Raw genomic sequence first — 21,782 nt, 5'->3', positions numbered from 1 at the left:
CTTTTGACCAAACACGGTTTCGATAAGAAAGTGCCACACTTATTATCCCCAGTCCGACTAGCAGACCGCACCGTCAGCGGGGGCTCGCGATTCAGGGGCGAGGGAGAAAATTGACGGGCGAAAAAGCCTATGTGATACGAAAAGAGAACGGAATATGGTTGTCTGCAAATCCCCAGCCCAACCCGCAGACCGCACCCTCAGCGGGGCCTCGCGATTCAGGGGCGAGGGAGAAAATTGACGGGCGAAAAAGCCTATGTGATACGAAAAGAGAACGGAATATGGTTGTCCGCAAATCCCCAGCCCGACCCGCAGACCGCACCCTCAGCGGGGCCTCGCGATTCAGGGGCGAGGGAGATAATTGACGGGTGAAAAAGCCTATGTGATACGAAAAGAGAACGGAATATGGTTGTCCGCAAATCCCCAGCCCGACCCGCAGACCGCACCGTCAGCGGGGGCTCGCGATTCAGGGGCGAGGGAGAAAATTGACGGGCGAAAAAGCCTATGTGATACGAAAAGAGAACGGAATATGGTTGTCCGCAAATCCCCAGCCCGACCCGCAGACCGCACCCTCAGCGGGGCCTCGCGATTCAGGATCGAGGGAGATAATTGACGGGCGAAAAAGCCTATGTGATACGAAAAGAGAACGGAATATGGTTGTCCGCAAATCACCAGCCCGACCCGCAGACCGCACCGTCAGCGGGGCTCGCGATTCAGGGGCGAGGGAGAAAATTGAAGGGCGAAAAAGCCTATGTGATACGAAAAGAGAACGGAATATGGTTGTCCGCAAATCCCCAGTCCGACCCGCAGACCGCACCGTCAGCGGGGCTTCGCGATTCAGGGGCGAGGAAGAAAATTGACGGGCGAAAAAGCCTATGTGATACGAAAAGAGAACGGAATATGGCTGTCCGCAAATCCTCAGTCCGATCCGCAGACTGCACCGTCAGCGGCGCGCTCTCCTGCCTTTACGGGCACTACTAGTTAACAATCTACTTGTCCCGCTTTAGAGTAAACGCAAAATTTCGTCCCGCCCCCAATGGAAGAAAAAAAAACTGTTCAACGGTAAAATTTCAAGCGAATTTTTATTGAAGACGGCGTGGCTAGGTTGGTAGGCCGTGGGGTTTTTTAGAGATTACGCGGCGAGCGGCTGTCTGTGTTCGAGCCCCGACCAGGCCAGCAATATAAATTATATTAATAAATTGTTTTTCGCAGCTCCATCTACCGTGTCGTCGCTTTTCCACAACAAACACACTAACACACAAACAACAACACTTAACGACAATCCGTCCATAGCAATAGTCCCACTTCGATATATATATCTCGATGTGGAACTAAAAAGGATTTACGGTTTTAGTGTCGAAAAACGTTCGGGCGTTTTTAGGTCGCCATTTAGTCGACTATAAAGTGACTTTTCCACCGTACCCCGACCCTAAAACGACTTAATGTGCTACAGGGGAAGTGTTACTTTCACGATCAATTAACATTATAGTATGGGAAATAAAAATTAAGAAATAAAAAGATGGTTTTTGGGAACAGGTCGTAAAGAGGAGCTAATAATGACGTTACGATTGTCACTTGTGATTCGATAGCTATCTCTATGGTAAGGCGAATTTAATATAAAAAGCGTTCTGCTAATGTCAAGTTAAGCCTAGGTTGAAGTCTTTTGTTACTTTTGTTTTACAAGTAAAACGTTGCTAGATATGGGCGTTTCAAGCGACGAAATCTGATAAAACGGGTTCGGTTAGGTTTTTATGTAGCTCATTCGTCAGTTCAGTTCAGTTTATTCTTAAAAACAGGGTGTTTCGTCGAAGGGCTTTTCGTAGTGAAATGTCATCGATACGTCACTCATGACGCTGCAGCAACATCAAAACAAGAAGACCAATGTTACTATATAGAAAGGCCTATTCCATTGATTTTGAAAGTGAGGTAGGCCTAGACCCGGAAAATGTTTCTGACATCGAGACTTCGATTTGGCGAGAAACTTAAGTGAAGGTAGCCTGGGCGCTTCGCGAAACAAAGTCAGCAAATTAATCGTGTTATATATTCTATATAAATGTGTTAACCACTTAAACAAAGAAAACTATTAAAAAATGAAATCAAGACGACAAACAATTTAACAAACATTTCAAATAAGAAAAGACTCAATGAAACTATTGTCGAAATCAATATCAGCATTTGACGCTAAAGGGACTTTCAAGAGATATCTCTCAACAATTTGAAATACGTCATTCGGTCGCCGTTCGTTGTGAAGCCAACGTTACGACTGAGTGACGTATTTCAAATCGACGAAGCCTCTTTTGAAAGTTTCTTTAAGTCCTGTTACTTTACCGACGACCTGTGTAATGACGTCTGTGCCGCCGTTTAAGTACTCAATGTTGTCGCTAATCGGCGCAAAACTCCATTCTAGTCACGATAATTTCGATGTTTGACTTTTATTTAAAAAACACATAATATACTGGGTGGCTTAGCTATTTGAAACCAATAGCTTCTATGGGATAGTAATATTATACTAGAATGTAGTTGTTTTTACTTTTTTTTGATTTCATAAACATATTTTGAACACTTGTTATAATTTTGAATTGTAATTGTTCCTAATATATTTATGTAAGCCGAAAAAATAAGAAATTTAATTAGTCTGATTAAATATGTACCTTATTTTCATCTTTATCATTCCAGCAGTATAATTTTACTACCGTAATTCCAAAATATTTGTATCTGTATAGACCTTAATTTATTGAAAAAAAAAGTGCCAGCTTTATTATATATTCGATCGATGTTATATCGAGTAAGTAACGCTTTAAACATAATTTTAAATCGCAGATTTTACGCTTTACAAAATGTGTCGCCGTGGGCAAAGAAAATGCCCCATTTGCCAGACGATAATATAACAATCCCTAAGTGAGTAATTTTACATGATGTAACTGTAAATTTAAGTCCTTTATTACGTAGCAATTTTTCTTTCACAATATGGTTATCGCTCGAACTATTTAATACGACTTAAAACTCAGGTAAACACAGTGCGTGTAAAACCTTTGTAGGATAATTCCTACGGTGGTACTGAGTGGCTAGCCCGAGATGTAATCGGTGTACAAGCTGGCCAAAATGATTATCGTAATAGCTCTAATCATTTCGCAATCATTGTAATCGCCGCTGTACCCGTGCCACACGAATACACCTTTTTTGGTGATATTCCATTTCCAACTATGTTTTCGCTCGCCCAACTTGTTCTAAGCCCCTCCACACCAAAAACGTTCTGACGCCACAATGTAAGAGGAATCGAAAAAAATGCATAAATATATAATATTTTACCACAAAGCATTAGCTCCTCGAACTCGGTAAACTCTTCTTCGAATAGGATGCCTCTGCCTCAACGCTCTTCCGACAGGATCCAGTATACACAGCCTTTCCCGTATTCTCCACCTCTGAACACTTATTAAACCCATGCTTCTAAGTCTTCCAATGACATAAGTTTCACCAACGTTGTGCGACTGTCTTAGGATGTGCAAAATGATCTCGTCTAATACTTCATTACTAATATTTTGCCTGGGTTCTATATTAAGAGACTGACGGTGGCGATAAGGTACTTACACTTACTCCCAACACTGTCGCGGTTTTTTGCCAATTTAAACACAGTTCATTGCGACAATGTACCACTTGATCCTCCGTTATCATAAAACGAGGTCTACCAACATTACCAGACCTTATGACAGGGCAAATATATGGATCATTTATGGTATCAACTTGACTGTCCAAAATGCTTTGGAAATGGTCAAAATAAAACATTAATCCATTGTGAATAATTCTCAAGAGATAAATTAGCCGCGGTGTAAATTTATCTTCAGGACTCGCAGTTATAGCTTGTATTATAGCTCGGATAATTGATAAGTGCGATTGGCTTCTTCTGTGATAAAGCTCAAATACATTTAAATCGTCACTATATTGATTTCTGTCTAAGGCGGCTTCGAGAACGTTTAACTCTCTCAAATATTCCGCTACGTCGTAGGTTGTACACTTATTACAAAATAATACCGCTGCCAGAAGAAAAAGTAAAATATTCCGCATTGCAAATTTTCCATTCACTAACAAACCCCCAGAATAGGTTCCACAGTAAACCATAACTCGTAAAGCAGAATTTCAATTTTCACTATAGAACTCACTTCACGAGAACGGGCATAGTAGTCTATGGTGGCCTTGAAAACTTAAATCATTCGAGCGTATTCTTTTATATAAACGTTTAATCTTTTTAAATCTTGCTTTCACTTTACTGAAATGTACTTACTCAATTGCTAATACCGCGTGAACGGAGAAACCGGAAAATGCCAAACCTTTTGGCGCACTATATTTCGGGGCAGTTTTCTTCCTTATAAAATGTGCACATCCGCGAACTATGAATCAATCCGCATTCCTTTGATGTCACAAAAGTTGCCGTTTTTCACCGCTCCCCTTTATTTTTATTCTCCAACGTTAGAAAAGTTACGTTTTGCACCCTCATGAATCCTTCGAGGAGGGGGTCGAGGGCTTAACCCCAAATAATATCCCTTTAGTAAGTCCTTTTCCTTAAATTTATAATTTGGGGATCCGTTAAGAAGATAATCACCCCTTATCAAAAATAGCATCGTCGCAGCTGCGCAATAAAACGAAGAATGATTCATAGCCGTCGTAAGTTGTGTGGGAATGCTGGTAAAATTATTTTATCACGAAAAAAAGTACGCGCGAAACTATCGAAAAGTCTAACTTGGCATTGTTTATTCGGCTATTTCGCCGAAGTTTGTTGTCGCCTGTTTTTGCTAAGCAATGATAAAGATTCGGTTTGTTTAAATTTTTGTAAGATGGATCCATCAAATCCGAACCACCAAGTTCGTCGTAATGTTAATGCCGCTGCTTTAGGTGAAGCATTAGAAGAAGTTGCAAAAAGTGAAACATTTTTAAATGCCATCGCTGATAAAATAGGCCCGGTTACCAATACTACGTGTCCAAACCAAAACGTTTCACTTTTCGAGCCTCTTCATTCCCAAGTTTACCAAAATTTTCCGACGAGTAATGTTCTACGATCTCGGTTTCCTCTTTCCAACCAAATTCATCCTATTTGGTGGAAGTTAGGAATGTCGGACAATCATCCTCTACATATACAAGTTCTTCCTTTCAACCTCAACAATCAACTGCTGAATTTCGTGTCGAAATAGATGATTCAGATGAGTCACAAATGCCTGACTACCGTAACTCTTCACTCGCACTTAGCTCGAAGTACTTGGGCAATAGCGAAAAAGAAATGCGACAAGTATTCCGTCCCAAAAAAAAATAAATTTCAAAGCGCGCGTGTTGAAAAACGCAAAGTTTACACGACAACATTTCGTAACATGACTGACAGGTAAGACTAAGCAATTCCATGTACTTCTGAACACCGTGTACATTAATTTATTTTATTTATGCCGTTTGTTTAGTACTTCAAAACGAAAAAGAGGACTCTTCCGTAAAGATGTGGTGTTGCTGTTAGGACCAAGTTGTAATAAAGTGCCAAGGGGTGACATTAAACGGCGGTTAATTTCAAGAGGATTTGTAATTAGCTCTATGGCAATCAATAAGGAATGGACCGAAAAAGAAGTATTCCAGGAAATTTATAAAAACTTTTCCAACGTCCTCCCTGACGATATTAAGTAAATGTATTTCAATAACTTTATTTCGAAAAGATAAATTTGTACATTAAGACATTTAGAGAGCTAAAGCAGGACGCTCTAGAAGTTTGACCGGCAACGTCAGGAGTATCTAGACGTTCGTGAAATTAATTTTTTTTTAAATCAGTTAAGCGCGCTTTCATTATGACTGCTAAAGAAAACATTTATAGTTACAATATAAATTAACACAGTTTAGAAATATTTGTTAAACCCGGGTACATGACGAAATAAAAACGTGATTAACCATTACTAAAACACGCCTTATGTATGGCCATCTTTCTGTCAAGCTAATGTGACACGTTGTAATATATTTATAGTGTTTCAACATAAATACTGATAATTACTATTTTCCAAACGACAAATAGAGATAGAGTTATGAAAACTTATTATTTAACGTACTTGTTAAAATGCGTAAATACTTGCTAGAATTAAAATACGTCTAGGCCTTGTACAATTAAGACTATTTTGGCGAAATAACTACGAGTATACAAAGAGAGAGATTTGCGATACGCCCGGGCTCACGAAGAATAAAAAATTGTATTTCGACAATACTCATACCTATACATAACGCTGGTTTTAGTATTGTTCAAAAGCCCGTTTTTAATTTATCATGTATCTTGGGTTAGCGAAAGGTGCGCAATTTGTTAAAACTCGATTGCAAACGTACATGATCGCGTAAGCAGGTGAACCGAAAGCACGCTTAAACATTTATCCTTGAACGTCGAGGTACTGCCGACGTTGTTGCTAACACTTCTAGAGCGCTTTACTTAACCTCTCTATTGGCAAAAGCCGCAAGCTATATTTTGGCGCGCCTTTACCTTACAAATCCGTAGCGGTAAACCTTTTGTGGTCTAGATTTCTGCATAAGTATCATAATTAAAATAAGTATGACAATGATCAAATATTATTGGGAAAATCGTGGTAGAAATTTAAAAAAACGGTCGATTCCAAATGTCAGTGGTTGAAAACTGATTTTGGAGACAAAGCTTAGTTATATTTGTAGTTACGTGTTTCGCAACCGTATTCCCAAAACCCAGGGTCCCCAGACGTCCTATAATTCCTTTAAAATCCTATATTTTCAAAAATGTCCTATAAAATCCTATATTTTTAGGAAAATCCCAAAAAAGTCCTATAAAATCCTGTAATTTTGATATTTTACCCATTTTAGTTCCCTCCACTCTTTTGTCAGTTAAATTGCTAGATTTAGCTATAGCATAAATTCTTATACAAAGTCATTCTAATCTATACTTTTGTTATTGTTGACATGGTTAGCTACTAGTATATTTTTGCGATAAAATTGTTAAATAGTTTCTATTTTTTAAGTGAAAATCAAAAATTTATTTATCTAAGTATACAGGGTGGCCCAATTTGTTCTGACCAGGCATTTTTCTCAAAAACTATTTGATATATAATTTTGAAACTTTCAGGGCATGATAATTTCGTTGGGAACGTTTCGAATTGTAAATTTGAAAAAAAATCAAATACCTTTTCCTTTTTTTTTAATTTATTTATTGACCGATAGGTGGTAGGAAAATATTTTCAATGAGAAAGTTGAAGAGCCTACTTGAAAACCTACAAATAACGTTGGTTTGATCGAAATCGACCAATTTTATCCCTAGATAATGAGGTCAGAAAAACAAGTTGTCCATATCAGGCCAAAGGGTTGTTTAACAAATGTGAGAAAGATAATAATAATAATAATTATCAGCTAGTCTAATACCCAAGGCACCACCTTTAAGCACCTTAGGCCCAAGTCATCTAGTGACCTATAATGCCTTTAAACAGGTGGCCGGGTTACAATGCGTAGGAGGGTGGCAACAACTCCCTACACTCACTATTACAGTTAAAGGGGCTGGAAAGTGGGGTTTTGAAATCGTCCAGTGACGCGGTATCTCCAAAAAAATCCGGACCCTGCTTTATTTTCTTTTTTCTCCGCTTGAGGAATTTGTCTCTGACGGAGCTGTTTTGAAAATAGTGAGGAGCGACCCGAGAGAGACTAGTGACAGGTATTCATACGCGAACTAAGATATTCGGGCCTTCGTGGACGTGGTTTTGGTTCTGGTATTTTAATATTTATTTAATTATAATGAACGAGTTTAATTCAAATAAAAAACGGAAACGTGATGATACGAAAATATCTCTTGTTTTGCTGAATTAGATAAATGGGAAAAGGCAAAACAACTGTGGTTGAGTTCTCAGCTTTATCAAAATGCTCCAGTGAAACCAAGGCCCGTCTTCTATTCATTTAGCGTTTTTTTACACACTACTACCAAAAGACCTTATCGCTCAAATGATTTTTTCGTTAAACATTTGTTGTTCACTAACTAAATCTCATTAGAGATTAACGAAATTTTAAAACTTCCTACGAGCTCCGCTAACACTAACCAAGACCACGCTGGATTTCATCATAAAAAATCCCAACACAGCGGTGCCTGATTACGTCTTCGCGAACTTGAGAAAAAGTAGTTCTACGCGCCAAATTTCGTTAATGACGTCACGGATGACGTTTTTCAAAACCCCACTTTCCAGCCCCTTTAACCTCCACAAGTTTTTATGGAAAGGGGAAACCGAAGAACTCGAGCGAAAACCCCTTAAAACCGTGGGGAGAGAACTTGCAAACACTACGCAGCTCTATCCAATCAAACAAAAGATTTTTAATTACTTCTAACGAACAAATTACAAGAATGGTTCAATAATTCCTCCGTCTGCAGACGGAGGAATTATTGAACCATTCTTGTAATTTGTTCGTTAGAAGTGATTAAAAATCTTTTGTTTGATTGGATAGAACCTGTTTATCTTTCTCTCGTTTGTTAAACAACCCTTTGGCTTGCTACGTCCAACTTGTTTTTTCTGACCTCATTATCTAAGGATAAAATCGGTCGTTTTTGTTGTTAATGCAGAGCAAGAAAAAACGACTCTAGAACATGAGCTGATTTGAGAGAACAGATTTATTGGTAAAAACGTTGAACTATATATACACAATAAATATTATCTAAAAAACAATAACAACGTTAATAAAAAAGATTGACATAACCCAAAGGTCAAAATCTTCAACACTCCTCTTCAATCTTTCATGGCGGCGATGTTGTAGTGAAATTTGATATGGGACTTATACCCATAGCATTTCGACAGTAGTCTTGCTTTGGTGTGAAGCGTCCTTTGGTCAAAATATCTGCTGGCATGTACTCGGTACTCAAATACATTATCTTGATAGACCCTTCATTGTAAGCGTCTCGCACGAAATGGTGACGAATGTCAATGTGTTTAGTGCGCGCGTGGAAAACTGGATTCTTCACGAGTTGTTGGGCGCCTTGATTGTCGTTGTGGAGCGTCACTGGCACAGCGTATTCGGAAAAAATCGGTTTCATAAATTTCCGCAGATGAATAGCTTCCTTCGTAGCCTCGGTGAGACCCATGTACTCTGCCTCGGTGCTGCTCAAAGCTACGCTGCGCTGTTTACGCGATTCCCAGGTGATGGCAGCTCCCCCTAGACGAAATAGATATCCGGTGTATGATCGACGATTGGTCAAGGAACCTCCCCAATCAGCGTCCACAAAACCTTCCAGACATTGTCCGGTTTTGTAGTATATGATTCCTAAATCCAGGGTCCCTTTCAGGTAGCGAAGTACTCGCTTCGCTGCTTTCCAATGAAGTTCTGTGTAACAAGTATTATATTGACTTAGAGAACTCACGGCATAGGCTATATCTGGTCGTGTCGCGATAGCCAAGTAAAGCAATGATCCAACAAGGCTCTGGTATGGAAAACGGCTCATCAATTCTGGAGATGTCTCGTCAGGGTCTGCCAGCCGTAGTTTGGAATTCACATCCACTGGCGTGGCTATCGGCTTAGAATCCTGCATGCCAAATCGATCAAGCAGATCCAAAATGTAGCGTCTCTGAAACATGCCGATTTTCATTCCATCCGTGTGAAATTGCTTGAATTCAATGCCCAAGCCATAATGTATAGGACCAAGATCTCGCAACTTGAATGTTTCTCCCAAGTTCTTCTTGATCGCTGTAAGCCAAGTAGTATCGTCCGTGATGATGAAATTGTCATCGACGTAGATTATTATGATTTTCGTGGAACCATCTGAATTAGGGCAGTAATAGACGCAAGGATCGGCATCGAGTGGCTTCATCCCAAAAACTCTGAGCCTCTCGTCCAGCTTCCGGTACCATTGCCGACCAGCCTGCTTTAGACCATAAAGAGCTTTAGTCAATTTACAGACTCTGTTACCTTGACGCAGTTCATGTAGCCAAACTGCGGCCGTTCGTTTGATAGATGGTGAATGCTCCTCCTGAACGATTTCAGCGAGAAGAGACTGCAGGTGTTCTGGGACAGACATGAAAATTTCCTCTTCCAGGTCTCCATTCAGGAAGGCGGTGGTAATGTCGAGTTGATGAACGGTAAGCCCCTTTTCCGCAGCTAACGCCATTAACGTGCGAATGGAACTCAGACGAGCCACTGGCGCAAAGGTCTCCTGGTAATCAACGCCATGCCGTTGCGTATAGCCTCTGGCCACCAACCTGGCTTTACGTCTTTCCAGTGCTCCGTCGGCATGATAATTGTTCCGTAGAATTATCCTATTGCCCACAAGGCGTCTGTCCTGTGGTTTGGGAACAATCGTCCATGACTCGTTCTCAATTAGTGACAGAAACTCGTTTTAATCGCTTTGTACCACTCAGGAGCGTCTGGTCCGTTAACAGCCTAGTTAAATGATACCTCAGCGATTTGTGAGACTTCAACGTTGATATTTTCCGTTTCAACTGAGTCTAGCTCCATCGTGTCTACGTCCGATTCAATGACTTCTGGTTCCATCGCATCTTGGTCCACGGTGACTGGTTCAAAAGGGAAATCGACAGGAACACATCGAAAATGCTTTTCAGGTCTTCCCCTTGGACCTTGTACTAAGCGAGGGCGACCACCAACTCTTCGATACCCGGCTGGTGGTACAGAAGCATAGATCACGCCTGCAGCCTTTGGTGGCTCTGGACTAGGAGTACTGTTTGGCTTAGCCGAAATGGGTAAGAGCTGAGAGTCAGTGGTGTTTATTATTGGCTTCTCACAATTTGGTTTCTTCAGTAGAACATCAGCTTCGATGAAATCTTCAAACGGACCTCCGATAGTGAAATGACCAGTGCATTTCAGTTCTCGGGTTATAATGATCTTGCGAGTCCCGTCTATCATCACTCTATATGCCTTTTGGGTGTCACTGTAACCAACGAAAATGCAAGGCAAGCCTCGGGCCTCGAACTTTCCTTTATTAGGTCTCTTATCCAACATAAAACCCTTCATACAAAATGACTGAAAATGGCTTACATCTGGGCTCTTCTTGGTCCAAAGTTCATAAGTGGTCTTCATGGCAATGCTTTTGGATGGACACCGGTTTCGAATATAGTTAGCAGTGTTAACAGCTTCCGCCCAAAAAAATGCTGGAACCTTCGCTTGTATCAGCATACACCGTGCCATTTCCACTAGAGTGCGATTTCGTCTCTCAGCTATCCCATTTTGTTGAGGCGTATTTGGGACCGTTGTACGGTGAGTTATACCATTCTCTGCAAGGTACCTTTTCATTTGATCACTGCAATATTCCCCGCCGTTATCGGATTGAATTTGCTTCAGCTGAAAACCGCTCCTTTTTTCCATTAAGGACTTAACTTCTAGAAATGACAAAAACAAGTCGCTCTTCCGTCTCAGGAACCTGACCTCACTCCAGCGTGTATTGTCATCCGTAATCGTAGCAAAGAACATTGACCCTCCAATGGACGTGGTCCTCATGGGTCCGCAAACGTCCGTGTGAATAATATCCAATGGCTGGCAGGTGCGGGAGACGGTTGACGTTCGGAAGGGTGACTGAACCATTTTCCCAGCTAGACAGACAGGACAAGGTGGTAGGCGATCCTTAGGTGAAATTGTGATCTTAAGGCATCGGAGCACCTCGCGCAAAGCGGCTTCATGGAGATGTCCAAACTTCTCGTGCCAGCTCTGTAACTTTGATAGAGTATTTAGTTCAGTAACTTGATCAACTTCATACCTTCTCTGAGCGTAATATAGTTCTCCTTCACGTTGGCCACGAGTAGAACGGTTCCCTTAGTATCGACAACTTGAGCCTCGTTTCTTCCAAAAACGACAGTGTGTCCGGTGTCAGTAATCTTGCTGACTGAGAGAAGATTCGACCTCAGCTCCGGAACGTATAGGGTGTTGGCAAGAGTGATTTGCTGTCGTTCGAGCCCCTCCATGAACACAGTCCCCTTCCCTTTTATAGGAATGGACCTACTATCTGCAAGGTTAAGTGACATATTCTCGGAACGAACCATATTGTGAAATGAATCTTCCTGGGCACACATGTGAGAGGAACAGCCGCTATCCATACACCATCGTTCTTGCTGGTCCACAAGCTGGAGACTCACTTCTGCAGTGAAGGCAAAGGATGAAGCCGCAAATGAATCTTCAGTAACCTTGGACACTGTCTGTTCAGAAACAGCCGTCTTCTTATCCGGACAGGCAACTGCTTTGTGGCCAACTTTGCCGCAAACATAGCAAACTCCAGGTTTTCCTATTGAAGCCTCCTTAGGTTTCTCTCCTTTGTACTGCTTCTTAGATACTAGGCTAGCCTTCTTGTATCGCATTCCTTTACGTTTGTCGATATACATGGCATCATTGGTGCAAACGTCACCCTTCTTCCCATCAGCATGCTCAAAGATTTTTATCTTCAAGGTCTCGAGATCGGGAATGATGTCTATGGTCTCAAAACTCGCAGGTAAGGAATAGAGCAACATACAGCCCAACATGTCTTCCCAGAACTGAGTGGAGTTGACCTTAAGTTTGGTCAACCTGTCAACAGAATCCAAGAATCGGCCAACATGGTCTCGAACATCGTCACCCTCCTTCATTTTCGTCAGAAATAAGGACTTCATCAGGGCGTTCTTTTTCGCTGGACCCTGTGACCGGTATTGATCTTGTACTTTCTGACACATAGCGTGAGTAGTCTGGCAATTTTTCACAGCGCGCAGTTCCGCCGCTCCGACCGCTAAGATTACGTCTGATAAAGCCAAGAAATCAGCCTCTTCCCATACCGCAATTGCTTTGTCTGCAGCTGCTGTAGCTATCCTATCGGCTGATGCATCACCAGTGATGATAGCTGGAAGTGGTTTCGAGGTGACGCCGCTGACATGCCTCCAAGTGCCATTCTTCACGAAATACGACCTTGCTTGCAATTCCCATGTGTCGAAATTGTCTTTAGTTAGCGGATCAATCTTCATACCGTAATGCGACATCGCCGGAACTCAGCTAAAGACTCAGTGGTAACATGCTTTGCCCATAACCTGTTATTAATGCAGAGCAAGAAAAAACGACTCTAGAACATGAGCTGATTTGAGAGAACAGATTTATTGGTAAAAACGTTGAACTATATATACACAATAAATATTATCTAAAAAACAATAACAACGTTAATATAAAAGATTGACATAACCCAAAGGTCAAAATCTTCAACAGTTTTCGATCGAACCAACGTTACTTGTAGGTTTTCAACTAGGCTCTTCAACTTTCTCATTGAAAAGTTTTTCCTACCACCTATCGGTCAAAAAATAAATTTGGAAAAAGATGGGAAGGTTATTCAATTTTCTTCAAATTTACAATTTGAAACGTTTTCAGTAAAATACTCATACCCTGATAGTTTCAAAATTATATATCAAACAGGTTTTGAGAAAAATGAATGGTCAGAGCAAATTGGGCCACCCTGTAGATTTGGTTTGTAAATGACTTAAGTTAGTATTTGAAATAGCATTTACTCCGATAAAATCCTATAATTTTGAAAAAATAGTTGTATAAAGTCGTATATTTTTAGAAATATAATCCTATTTTTCCTATAAAAAAATTTAAGATTTGAGGGGGGGCTTGAAAACCAGATAACTCGAAAAATTCATTTTAATCAAATTCCTTCAATCTGATTGAAAATTGGTTCAAATTTAAATTTAGTAATTAAAATATATTTTATACATCGGGGGATTGCGTGACATCTTGTTATACCCTAACAGTAATTTATAAGTATGAGCTCGAGGGGCAGATCACTCCCCTTTCGGGTGCGTACTTAATCGAATTTAATACGATTACCCCCGCTCTTTTTTATAGGAAATAGTTAACCATTCATAACGATTTTGATACCCCCGCTCCATATTTCCCCTTGGATATTGATACCTCATTCATTTTCTAAGGCGCCCTTCGCTGGAGGATAATGCGCTGTTATACTGAGTATAACGTTTTGGCCGCGATAAGAGTTACTTTGGTTAACGTTTCTACTTTTTTACATTTTCTAACTTATATTCATATTTTTTAGGTTTGAAATACTCTTAAGCAGCGGTTCATATCTTGGTCATCCAAATATGGTAGATGGGGATTCTTTGAACGGGGACGTATTGAACAGTCTATTCAAAACCAAAACAATAATATTTGTGCGCCCACTGTCGGAGTTGCATTATCCCGTTCGAAGTGGAAAGAAAAATAAGTCAAAATCATCAGACGAGAATATCTTGGATTTTAGTAGCTGTGATGAATCGTTGCCAGATATTAAGCTTGAAAATATCAAGAGTTTCGAAGATTCGGGAGCCGCGGCTAAAAACGATAACATATCTGAGCCAACCGTTACCTTAGAGGAAAAAACTTTCTATAACGAATACAGAAATTTACTGAAAGATGATACTGATGAAGATGAGCCACCGAATCTTGACAGTTCTTTTTATGAAAATGAAAATGAAAATAATCCAGAGTTTGAAGTAAGAGATACGAAAGATATACTGAAAGAACTTGCAACAACGGAATTAAAACCTGACAGTAAAACTATCAACAGATTTAATATCAAGCGCACTAACGTTCTAAATGGTGCTTTGCGAGTGTTCAAAAAACCGACATTTCGCCCGGAAAACCCAATTAACGTAACCTTCGTTTGCGGAAGTTTCAAGGAGGAAGCGATAGACCAATGCGGCCCAAAACGGGAATTTTTAACTCTACTGGTCAAAGAGCTAGTTTCCAGCAACATATTCGTCGGCTCGGAGTCCAAAAAGTATATCAAAGTTGCCACATCTGCGATGTCACAAAATTTGTACTTCTACGCGGGTGAAGCTTTCGCTCTATCTGTGGTCCATGGTGGACCTGGGCCATCCTGTTTGTCAGATATTACGTACGCGTCTATCACTTCAAACATCAATAACCTTTGTCCAACTATTGAAGATATCCAAGATTACGAACTGAAGGATAAACTCCATCAAATTGAGGACTGTCTAGATTTATCTGTATTGAAAAAACTGGTTGATGAAATGAAAGTATACTTAGAAATAATTGGCTACACAAAATTGATAAAAGATTTGTATAAAAAAAGGAGATATTGAAAGAATTGCTACACTTTTTGGTGCTGAAGCGAAATAGCGTTGAACGGGAAGATTTCATTAAAGGGTTGAAGACTTTAAAAGTATACGAAGCCATGCTAGAAAATCCGATATCTTTCAAGAAAGTATTTTGCTACAGCGAAGACGTATTAACAGCTGAAATTTTTTTAATTCTGTTTGGGGACATAAAATATTCGGAACGAGACAGTAATAAGTTCGATTTGGAAACCACAGTGAAAGCATATTTCAACGATTATATTATCATGTGTGAAGAGGGCCTAACAGAATATAAGCTCATGGATGTGTTTAGATTCGTAACTGGGCTAGACCGAGTCCCACCTTTGGGTTTGGACCCACCTCCCAGTATCACGTTTAGTCACCAAGAGCTTTTCGCAAAAAATACAGACCGAAAATTAATTACAGCATGTTCGCGAGCATTAAATTTACCCGTGGATTACAAATAGTTTGAAGAGTTTAAATATTGCATAGAGTTTGCAATCCAAAATTCTCAAGGATTTGGGCAAGTTTAAAATGGACTGTACCTTCTCTCATGTTACCTGGACCTTTGCAAGTTACAAATTGTAACTGATTTTTTTAATCGTATGGATTTTGAACTTCGACTATATGTTTTTATGTTACCTTGTATCTTTACGTGTATTTGGAGTTTTTAAGTTAGAAGTTGTAAAATGGGCCCCCGTGACAAGTCATTTTATTGCCCCAATGTACGCGATTGGGTGCGTTGGCCTATTTACGTCACCATAAAACGAATAAATATGTGAATGCATATAAATCACCAATGGATGGATAACTAAATATAAGAAAATCAATGTCAATTTGGAACTGATATATTACGCCATTTATTTATTTTTTAAATATTTTCATCTCGCCTCCATTTTTTCTGCTTTATTAGGTTCAATACTAAGTATCGCCAATGCGGATAGGCGGTTTTGGCCTATAGTATTCCTAAGATAATTTTTTATTATTTTTAATTTTGAAAACGAGCGTTCGGCTGATGCTACCGTTACAGGAATTGATAAAAACAACATTAATAGAGAATACACTTCAGAAAAACTAGCACACATATCATAGTATTTCACAATAACTAACTCGGAAAACTCAAAAATTGTACTAATTTTGCTAATTTCACTTTTTAGAGATTTTACGCAAAGGAGGAATTGCAAAGCCAGAGAATCACTTAGATCACTGGAAAATTGTTTTTGTACCTTATTGGCATTATCCACTATTTCGTTTTCGTCCATCACAATTAATTTAGACGGTGTAAGAAAGTCAAACAAATTTGCAAAAGTATTTAGCCCTTCGAATCTCTTATCTAATTGCGTAGTCACAATATCAATGACGCGATTGAAAATATTAAACTTAAAAAACATATCAGCGTTTTCAAATCGGTAACCCTCTGCTAGTTCATCGAAATGTCTTTTATTTTTCTGTCTACGTTTATTTGTTAGTTGACAAGGTACGCCCCATTTTTTCCCAATTGCTGTAGCTTCTTCAACAATATTATCATATTCGTCTCTCGTTTCTTTTACTTTATTGAAAGATGTTTTCACGCGGAATGCAGCTTGACCAATGTCCATATTTTTTCTTTGCAAAACAGTTGATGTTGCATTAATGCTCGACAGTATTTTTTCAATAATAATGGTTATTAAGACAAACTCAAAATTTTCGATGTTACGTTTGATTTGAGCAGCCTCCGATCTCTCATCAGCCTTTTTTTGATTGTAAAATAATATTACTCAAAGCCTTTAGCAAACCAGAAAACCTCAATTTTACAGCAAGTATAGAAGACAGGCGGTTAGACCATTGCGTTGGATTTAGTTTTTTCAATGTAATGTCGGATTCACGAGTAATTTGTGATAGTAAATCCCAACGATTAATACTGTTGCCAAAAAATGTGTAAATGCTTTGAATTATGGAAAAATATTTCGAAATTTCTGGAATTTCATTCACTGCATTATTAATGACTAAATTGAGATTGTGCGCCGCGCAATGTACGTATAACGCATTCGGCTGTAACTCTTTCAAACGCGCTTGAACTCCAGAGTACTTTCCACTCATTGTGTTCGCTCCATCGTAACCCTGTCCTCGGGATCTTAAAAGATCTAAACCAGATGATTTCAAGGTGTCACAAATTACTGAAGTAACACCTGCCGCAGACCCATCTGTTACTCGTACAAAACCAAGAAATGTTTCTTTAACAACGATCTCTTTAGGTTTATCGTCACTTGAATCTTTCAAAATATCAACGTAGCGAATTACCAAGCTTAATTGATCTATTTTGGAAATGTCTTGAGTTGTATCAGCTATGATAGAATATTTAATTTTTAAGATGTACGCCTAAGCATTCAATTAGTTCATTTTGAATTTGGGGGCTCAGGTATTTCGTACTTCCAGCTGGTAAATCTATTACTTGTCTCATAACAAGGTCATACTCGGCTAACAGTTTTACGTCCGATAAAAAATTGCCAACATAAGTTTCAGATACAATTTCACGATGACCTCTTAACGGTTGAGAATTTTTCGTCAGTTTAAGAATAATTTTAATAAGCCGTTCTAACACTTTTCTCCAGAAGTTACATTCTTCTCCTATATTTTTTTCCAAGGCCTGATCAATCCCTTCATTGTTTTTCCACAATTCTTTTACAATGCATGATTGAACATGCCTACTACGTTTCTCATGGTCTCTAATTTTATAAGATACGTTTTGGTCATTGATACCTTTTTTCCAATTACAGTTTATAGTCCAATCAGAAAACAACCAGCACGGCTCGCAATACACGCAATCTAGCTTATTAGAATAGCATAGCCACTGTCTACTCACTTTTATTCCGGATTGAATAATAGTGAAGTTATAATTTACTGAAAATGACCTATTTTTGTTATCTTTCGGAAAAGGTCCCGTTGGCTTAGAAGATCCATGTTTTAAAATAAATTTCTTCATATCCGTTGTCAAATTATCGAGATAGTTAGCAATATCAGTAGGATACTTTTCATTTTGAAGATTTTCTATATTGACATCCTTAGCTGTTTTTGAAATTACCTATATCGGTAGTCTCGATAGAATAAACTTCATCTGAAATTATATTTTCTTCGATACCCTCACTTTCCAAAAACTTCTTAGTGAAATTAGGTTCAAGAGATTCAGATTCAATAACCCCATTTTCATTTGATGTTTTGTTAAAAAATGAGGTTAGCTTTGGAAGCTTTTCAAGCTCTTCGTTTCAAAGATCCACTTTTATATTTCTTGTCCTTGTCCATTACCACAAAAACTAAGCCCCTTTAATAAAATAGCAACGATTTTATTCAGACTTGGAAGTAGTGAACAACCAATATCTTTTGCTTTTCCAACATAGAAATGTAGATTATGTAGCATTGACAAAACTAACTTAAGGCTGTCTAACAATGTAAGTTAAAGCGAAGTAGAGTAGGACTCGTAACTAGTTAAATTGCAACTAACAAATGCACAAAGCACATGTGATAATGGTATTTTAACAGAATAAGATTGTTTACACTTATTTGAATTTTCGGTATATAGAATAACTATAAAGGTTTTAAAATCATATTTTCCCATCATAGCCTACGTAGTAACTTAGAAACGTTAGAATTAGTAAAAATTAAAACGGATTTCATATATAACGGTATATTATTATTACCTAAACAACCAATTTTTAAGTCTGGTGCGGTCGTGCACCCTACTACATCATAAAAAATATGGAACGTTTGAGGGAAACTATTGTTTTAGTTTTACTTTCAAATATGCAAGATTTTCGATTTTAAACGGTTAATTCAGGATTATTAAATTTTGATAACCAATTCCTATTTGTTTAATAACTGTTATTTGTAACCTTAATGGCTATTTTGAAGAATAGGTCCCTCTCCTATATATTTGTTTTGATTGTGCTATAATATTGTATTTTTCGCAAGGAATCTATTGCCGTTAAAATTATTTGTCGGAAATAAATACTTAAGGAGATATAGTTAATTCAAAATTATATATAATTGGCCTATTCTTCAAAATAGCCTTTTGGGTAAAGTGTAGAATAGCTGCCCCCACCCTATTTGTTTTATACATATTTTTTTGGATGGAGGGCAGGGCAAGATGGGGATTATTTTAATGTTATTTTTATATGGCGGAAATGAATATTTACAAAGATATGAATTTTTAAACATTGGCCTTTTTCAATGAATTTTCCCTAGGACGATTCTTTAAATTCCTGGATTTTAATGCGTTTTGGATAACGTGGGGCTGATGACGAAAAAGAAAAAATGTGGTAATGCAAAACATTACTAACTTTTTTTATTTTAGGTATTTTCGCCGTATTTCAACGCATTTAAGGGGTTTTGGCGGGGAAAATAGGTTAGGTTAGGTTAGGTTATTTATATTATTAAGTTAGTTGGATTTATATCGGGTTGGCGATACTTGATGCGTCAGGCTTGGTGCTGTCCTCTAGGTTGCGTTATAGATGGCCCATAGCTTTTTTTAGTATGGGGTTGGGGAGGCACCGCGCGCCCCCAGCGCTCGAGCGAAGTGAGTGCGCGGTGCCGTCAGGCGCCAATACTTCGAATAAATTCGACGTTGTTTAAGGCAACATCACACAGAAGACATATAATATGACATAGTATGGTTTAAAAAAGCCTAAACAGCGTTGAAATGCGGGGAAAATTCCCAACCCTTTAAAGTTAGTACTGTTTTGCATTTCAGCCTTTTTCTTTTTCGTCATCAGTCCTTCGTTATCCAAAAAGTATTAAAATCTAGGAATTTAAAGAATCGTCCTCATCATCAGTCCTACCTCATCAAACACGTAGTCAAATCTCGAAATATGTCGTCTTTTCGTTGTAAAAATTGCTGGCAAGTAACAATTTTACATTTATTATATCTTTTTTAATGTGTCCTTTACAGAGGTAGGAAGAAAATATGTTTGATCAAAGTCTATTTTGACTCGTTACCTTTATGGAGTATTCATCTTTACTCTCACTGAATGATGGACTTATAGCTCAAATGTGGTTCCGTGAATAGTTTAGTGACTTTGTATCCAGCGATCCGAGTTCTAATCTCGGTGGAAACTGACTCATCGATAATAATAGCCTAAATATGTAAATATGTTTTCGGTGAATATTGTTTTTATTAGAAATTTTTAATCCTTTTGGTAATACTTTGTTTTGCTTTCCGTACCATGCCGGTTTCGTGATATAATAGTAATCACTATGGACTTGGAATCCAGGGATCCTAGTTCAAATCTCGGTGTTACCTTGAGTCATTGGAAGCACTGGCTAAAAGATGTAAATATCTCTACGTTGGACATGGTTTTTATTAGAAATTTTTAATTCTTTTTCTAAAACTTCGTTTTGCTTTCTTGTGATATTGCCGGCTCCATGGTGTAATGGTTAGCACCCTGGACTCTGAATCCAGCGATCCTTGTTCAAATCTCGGTGTTACCTTGAGTCAATGGAAGCACCGGCTGAAAGATGTAAATATCTCTTCGTTGGAAATGGTTTTTATTCCAAATTTTTAAAAAAAATTTCCTTTGCATAGTTTTGCTTTCTGATGATATTGTCGGTTCCATGGTGTAATGGTTAGCACTCTGGACTCTGAATCCAGCGATCCGAGTTCAAATCTCGGTGGAACCTTGGGTCATTAGAAACAATAGTCTAAAGATGTAAATATCTTTTCGGTAAATTTTGTTTTTATTAGAAATTTTCAATCCTTTTTGTAATACTTTGTTTTGGTTGCCGTACCATGCCGGTTTCTGGTTATAATATTTATCACTCTGGACTTTGAATCCAGCGATCCGAGTTCAAATCTCGGTGGAACCTTACTCATTGATAACAATTGCCTAAAGATGTAAATATGTTTCCGGTTAATATTGTTTTTATTAGAAATTTCTAATCCTTTTTGTAATACTTTGTTTTGCTTTCCGTACCATGCCGGTTTCTGGTTATAATATTTATCACTCTGGACTTTGAATCCAGCGATCCGAGTTCAAATCTCGGTGGAACCTGACTCATTGGTAACAATAGCCCAAAGATGTAAATATCTCTTCGTTGGACATGGTTTATATTAGAAATTTTTAATTCTTTTTTTTAAACTTCGTTTTGCTTACTTGTGATGTTGCCGGTTCCATGGTGTAATGGTTAGCACTCTGGACATTAAATCCAGCGATCCGAGTTCAAATCTCGGTGGAAACTCTGGTCATTTGAAACAATAGCCTTAAGATGTTAATATCTTTTCAGTAAATATTGTTCTTATTAGAAATTTTTAATCCTTTTTGTAATACTTTGTTTTGCTTTCCGTACCATGCCGGTTTCATGTTATAATATTTATCAGTCTGGACTATGAATCCAGCGATCCGAGTTCAAATCTCGTGGGAACCTTTAATCATTTGAAACAAAAGCCTAAAGATGTAAATATATTTTCGTAAATATTGTTTTTATTAGAAATTTTTAATATTTTTTCTAAAACTGCGTTTTAATTTTCCAGCGTTTGCAGGTTCCTAGGTGTAATGGTTAGCACTCTGCACTCTGAATCCAGCGATCCGAGTTCAAATCTCGGTGGAACCTTACTCATTGATAACAATAGCCTAAATATGTAAATATCTCTTCGTTGGACATGGTTTTTATTAGAAATTTTTAATCCTTTTTGTTATACTTTGTTTTGCTCTCCGTACCATGCCGGTTTCTGGTTATAATATTTATAACTCTGGATTTTGAATC

At 38.4% G+C, this 21,782-nt stretch overlaps 2 protein-coding genes and 1 non-coding gene across 3 annotated transcripts; 1 reads left to right on the top strand and 2 right to left on the bottom strand.

Annotated features, from left to right (window-relative positions):
- Positions 1–11,675: 11,675 nt before the first annotated feature.
- On the bottom strand, positions 11,676–12,947 carry LOC149939540 (uncharacterized). The gene has a single exon (XM_090179155.1). The coding sequence runs from the start codon at positions 12,945–12,947 to the stop codon at positions 11,676–11,678; it is 1,272 nt and encodes a 423-aa protein (XP_090035281.1).
- A 2,896-nt stretch (positions 12,948–15,843) lies between these two features.
- On the bottom strand, positions 15,844–17,490 carry LOC149939539 (zinc finger MYM-type protein 1-like). The gene is made up of 4 exons (XM_090179153.1): positions 17,460–17,490; positions 16,845–17,374; positions 16,277–16,780; positions 15,844–15,861 (listed from the first exon to the last, which is right to left on the bottom strand). The coding sequence occupies exons 1-4, from the start codon at positions 17,488–17,490 to the stop codon at positions 15,844–15,846; spliced, it is 1,083 nt and encodes a 360-aa protein (XP_090035279.1).
- A 3,137-nt stretch (positions 17,491–20,627) lies between these two features.
- TRNAQ-CUG (transfer RNA glutamine (anticodon CUG)) lies at positions 20,628–20,699 on the top strand. Its single transcript has one exon. It is a non-coding gene; the product is annotated as a tRNA-Gln (tRNA).
- The last annotated feature ends 1,083 nt before the right edge of the window (positions 20,700–21,782 follow it).

The sequence above is a fragment of the Leiobunum rupestre genome, chromosome 6 (genome assembly GCF_980474605.1).
Source record: "Leiobunum rupestre chromosome 6, qqLeiRupe1.1.hap1, whole genome shotgun sequence".
In the NCBI taxonomy this organism is placed as follows: Eukaryota; Metazoa; Arthropoda; class Arachnida; order Opiliones; family Sclerosomatidae; genus Leiobunum; species Leiobunum rupestre.
This window is presented reverse-complemented; position numbering and strand designations above follow the sequence as displayed.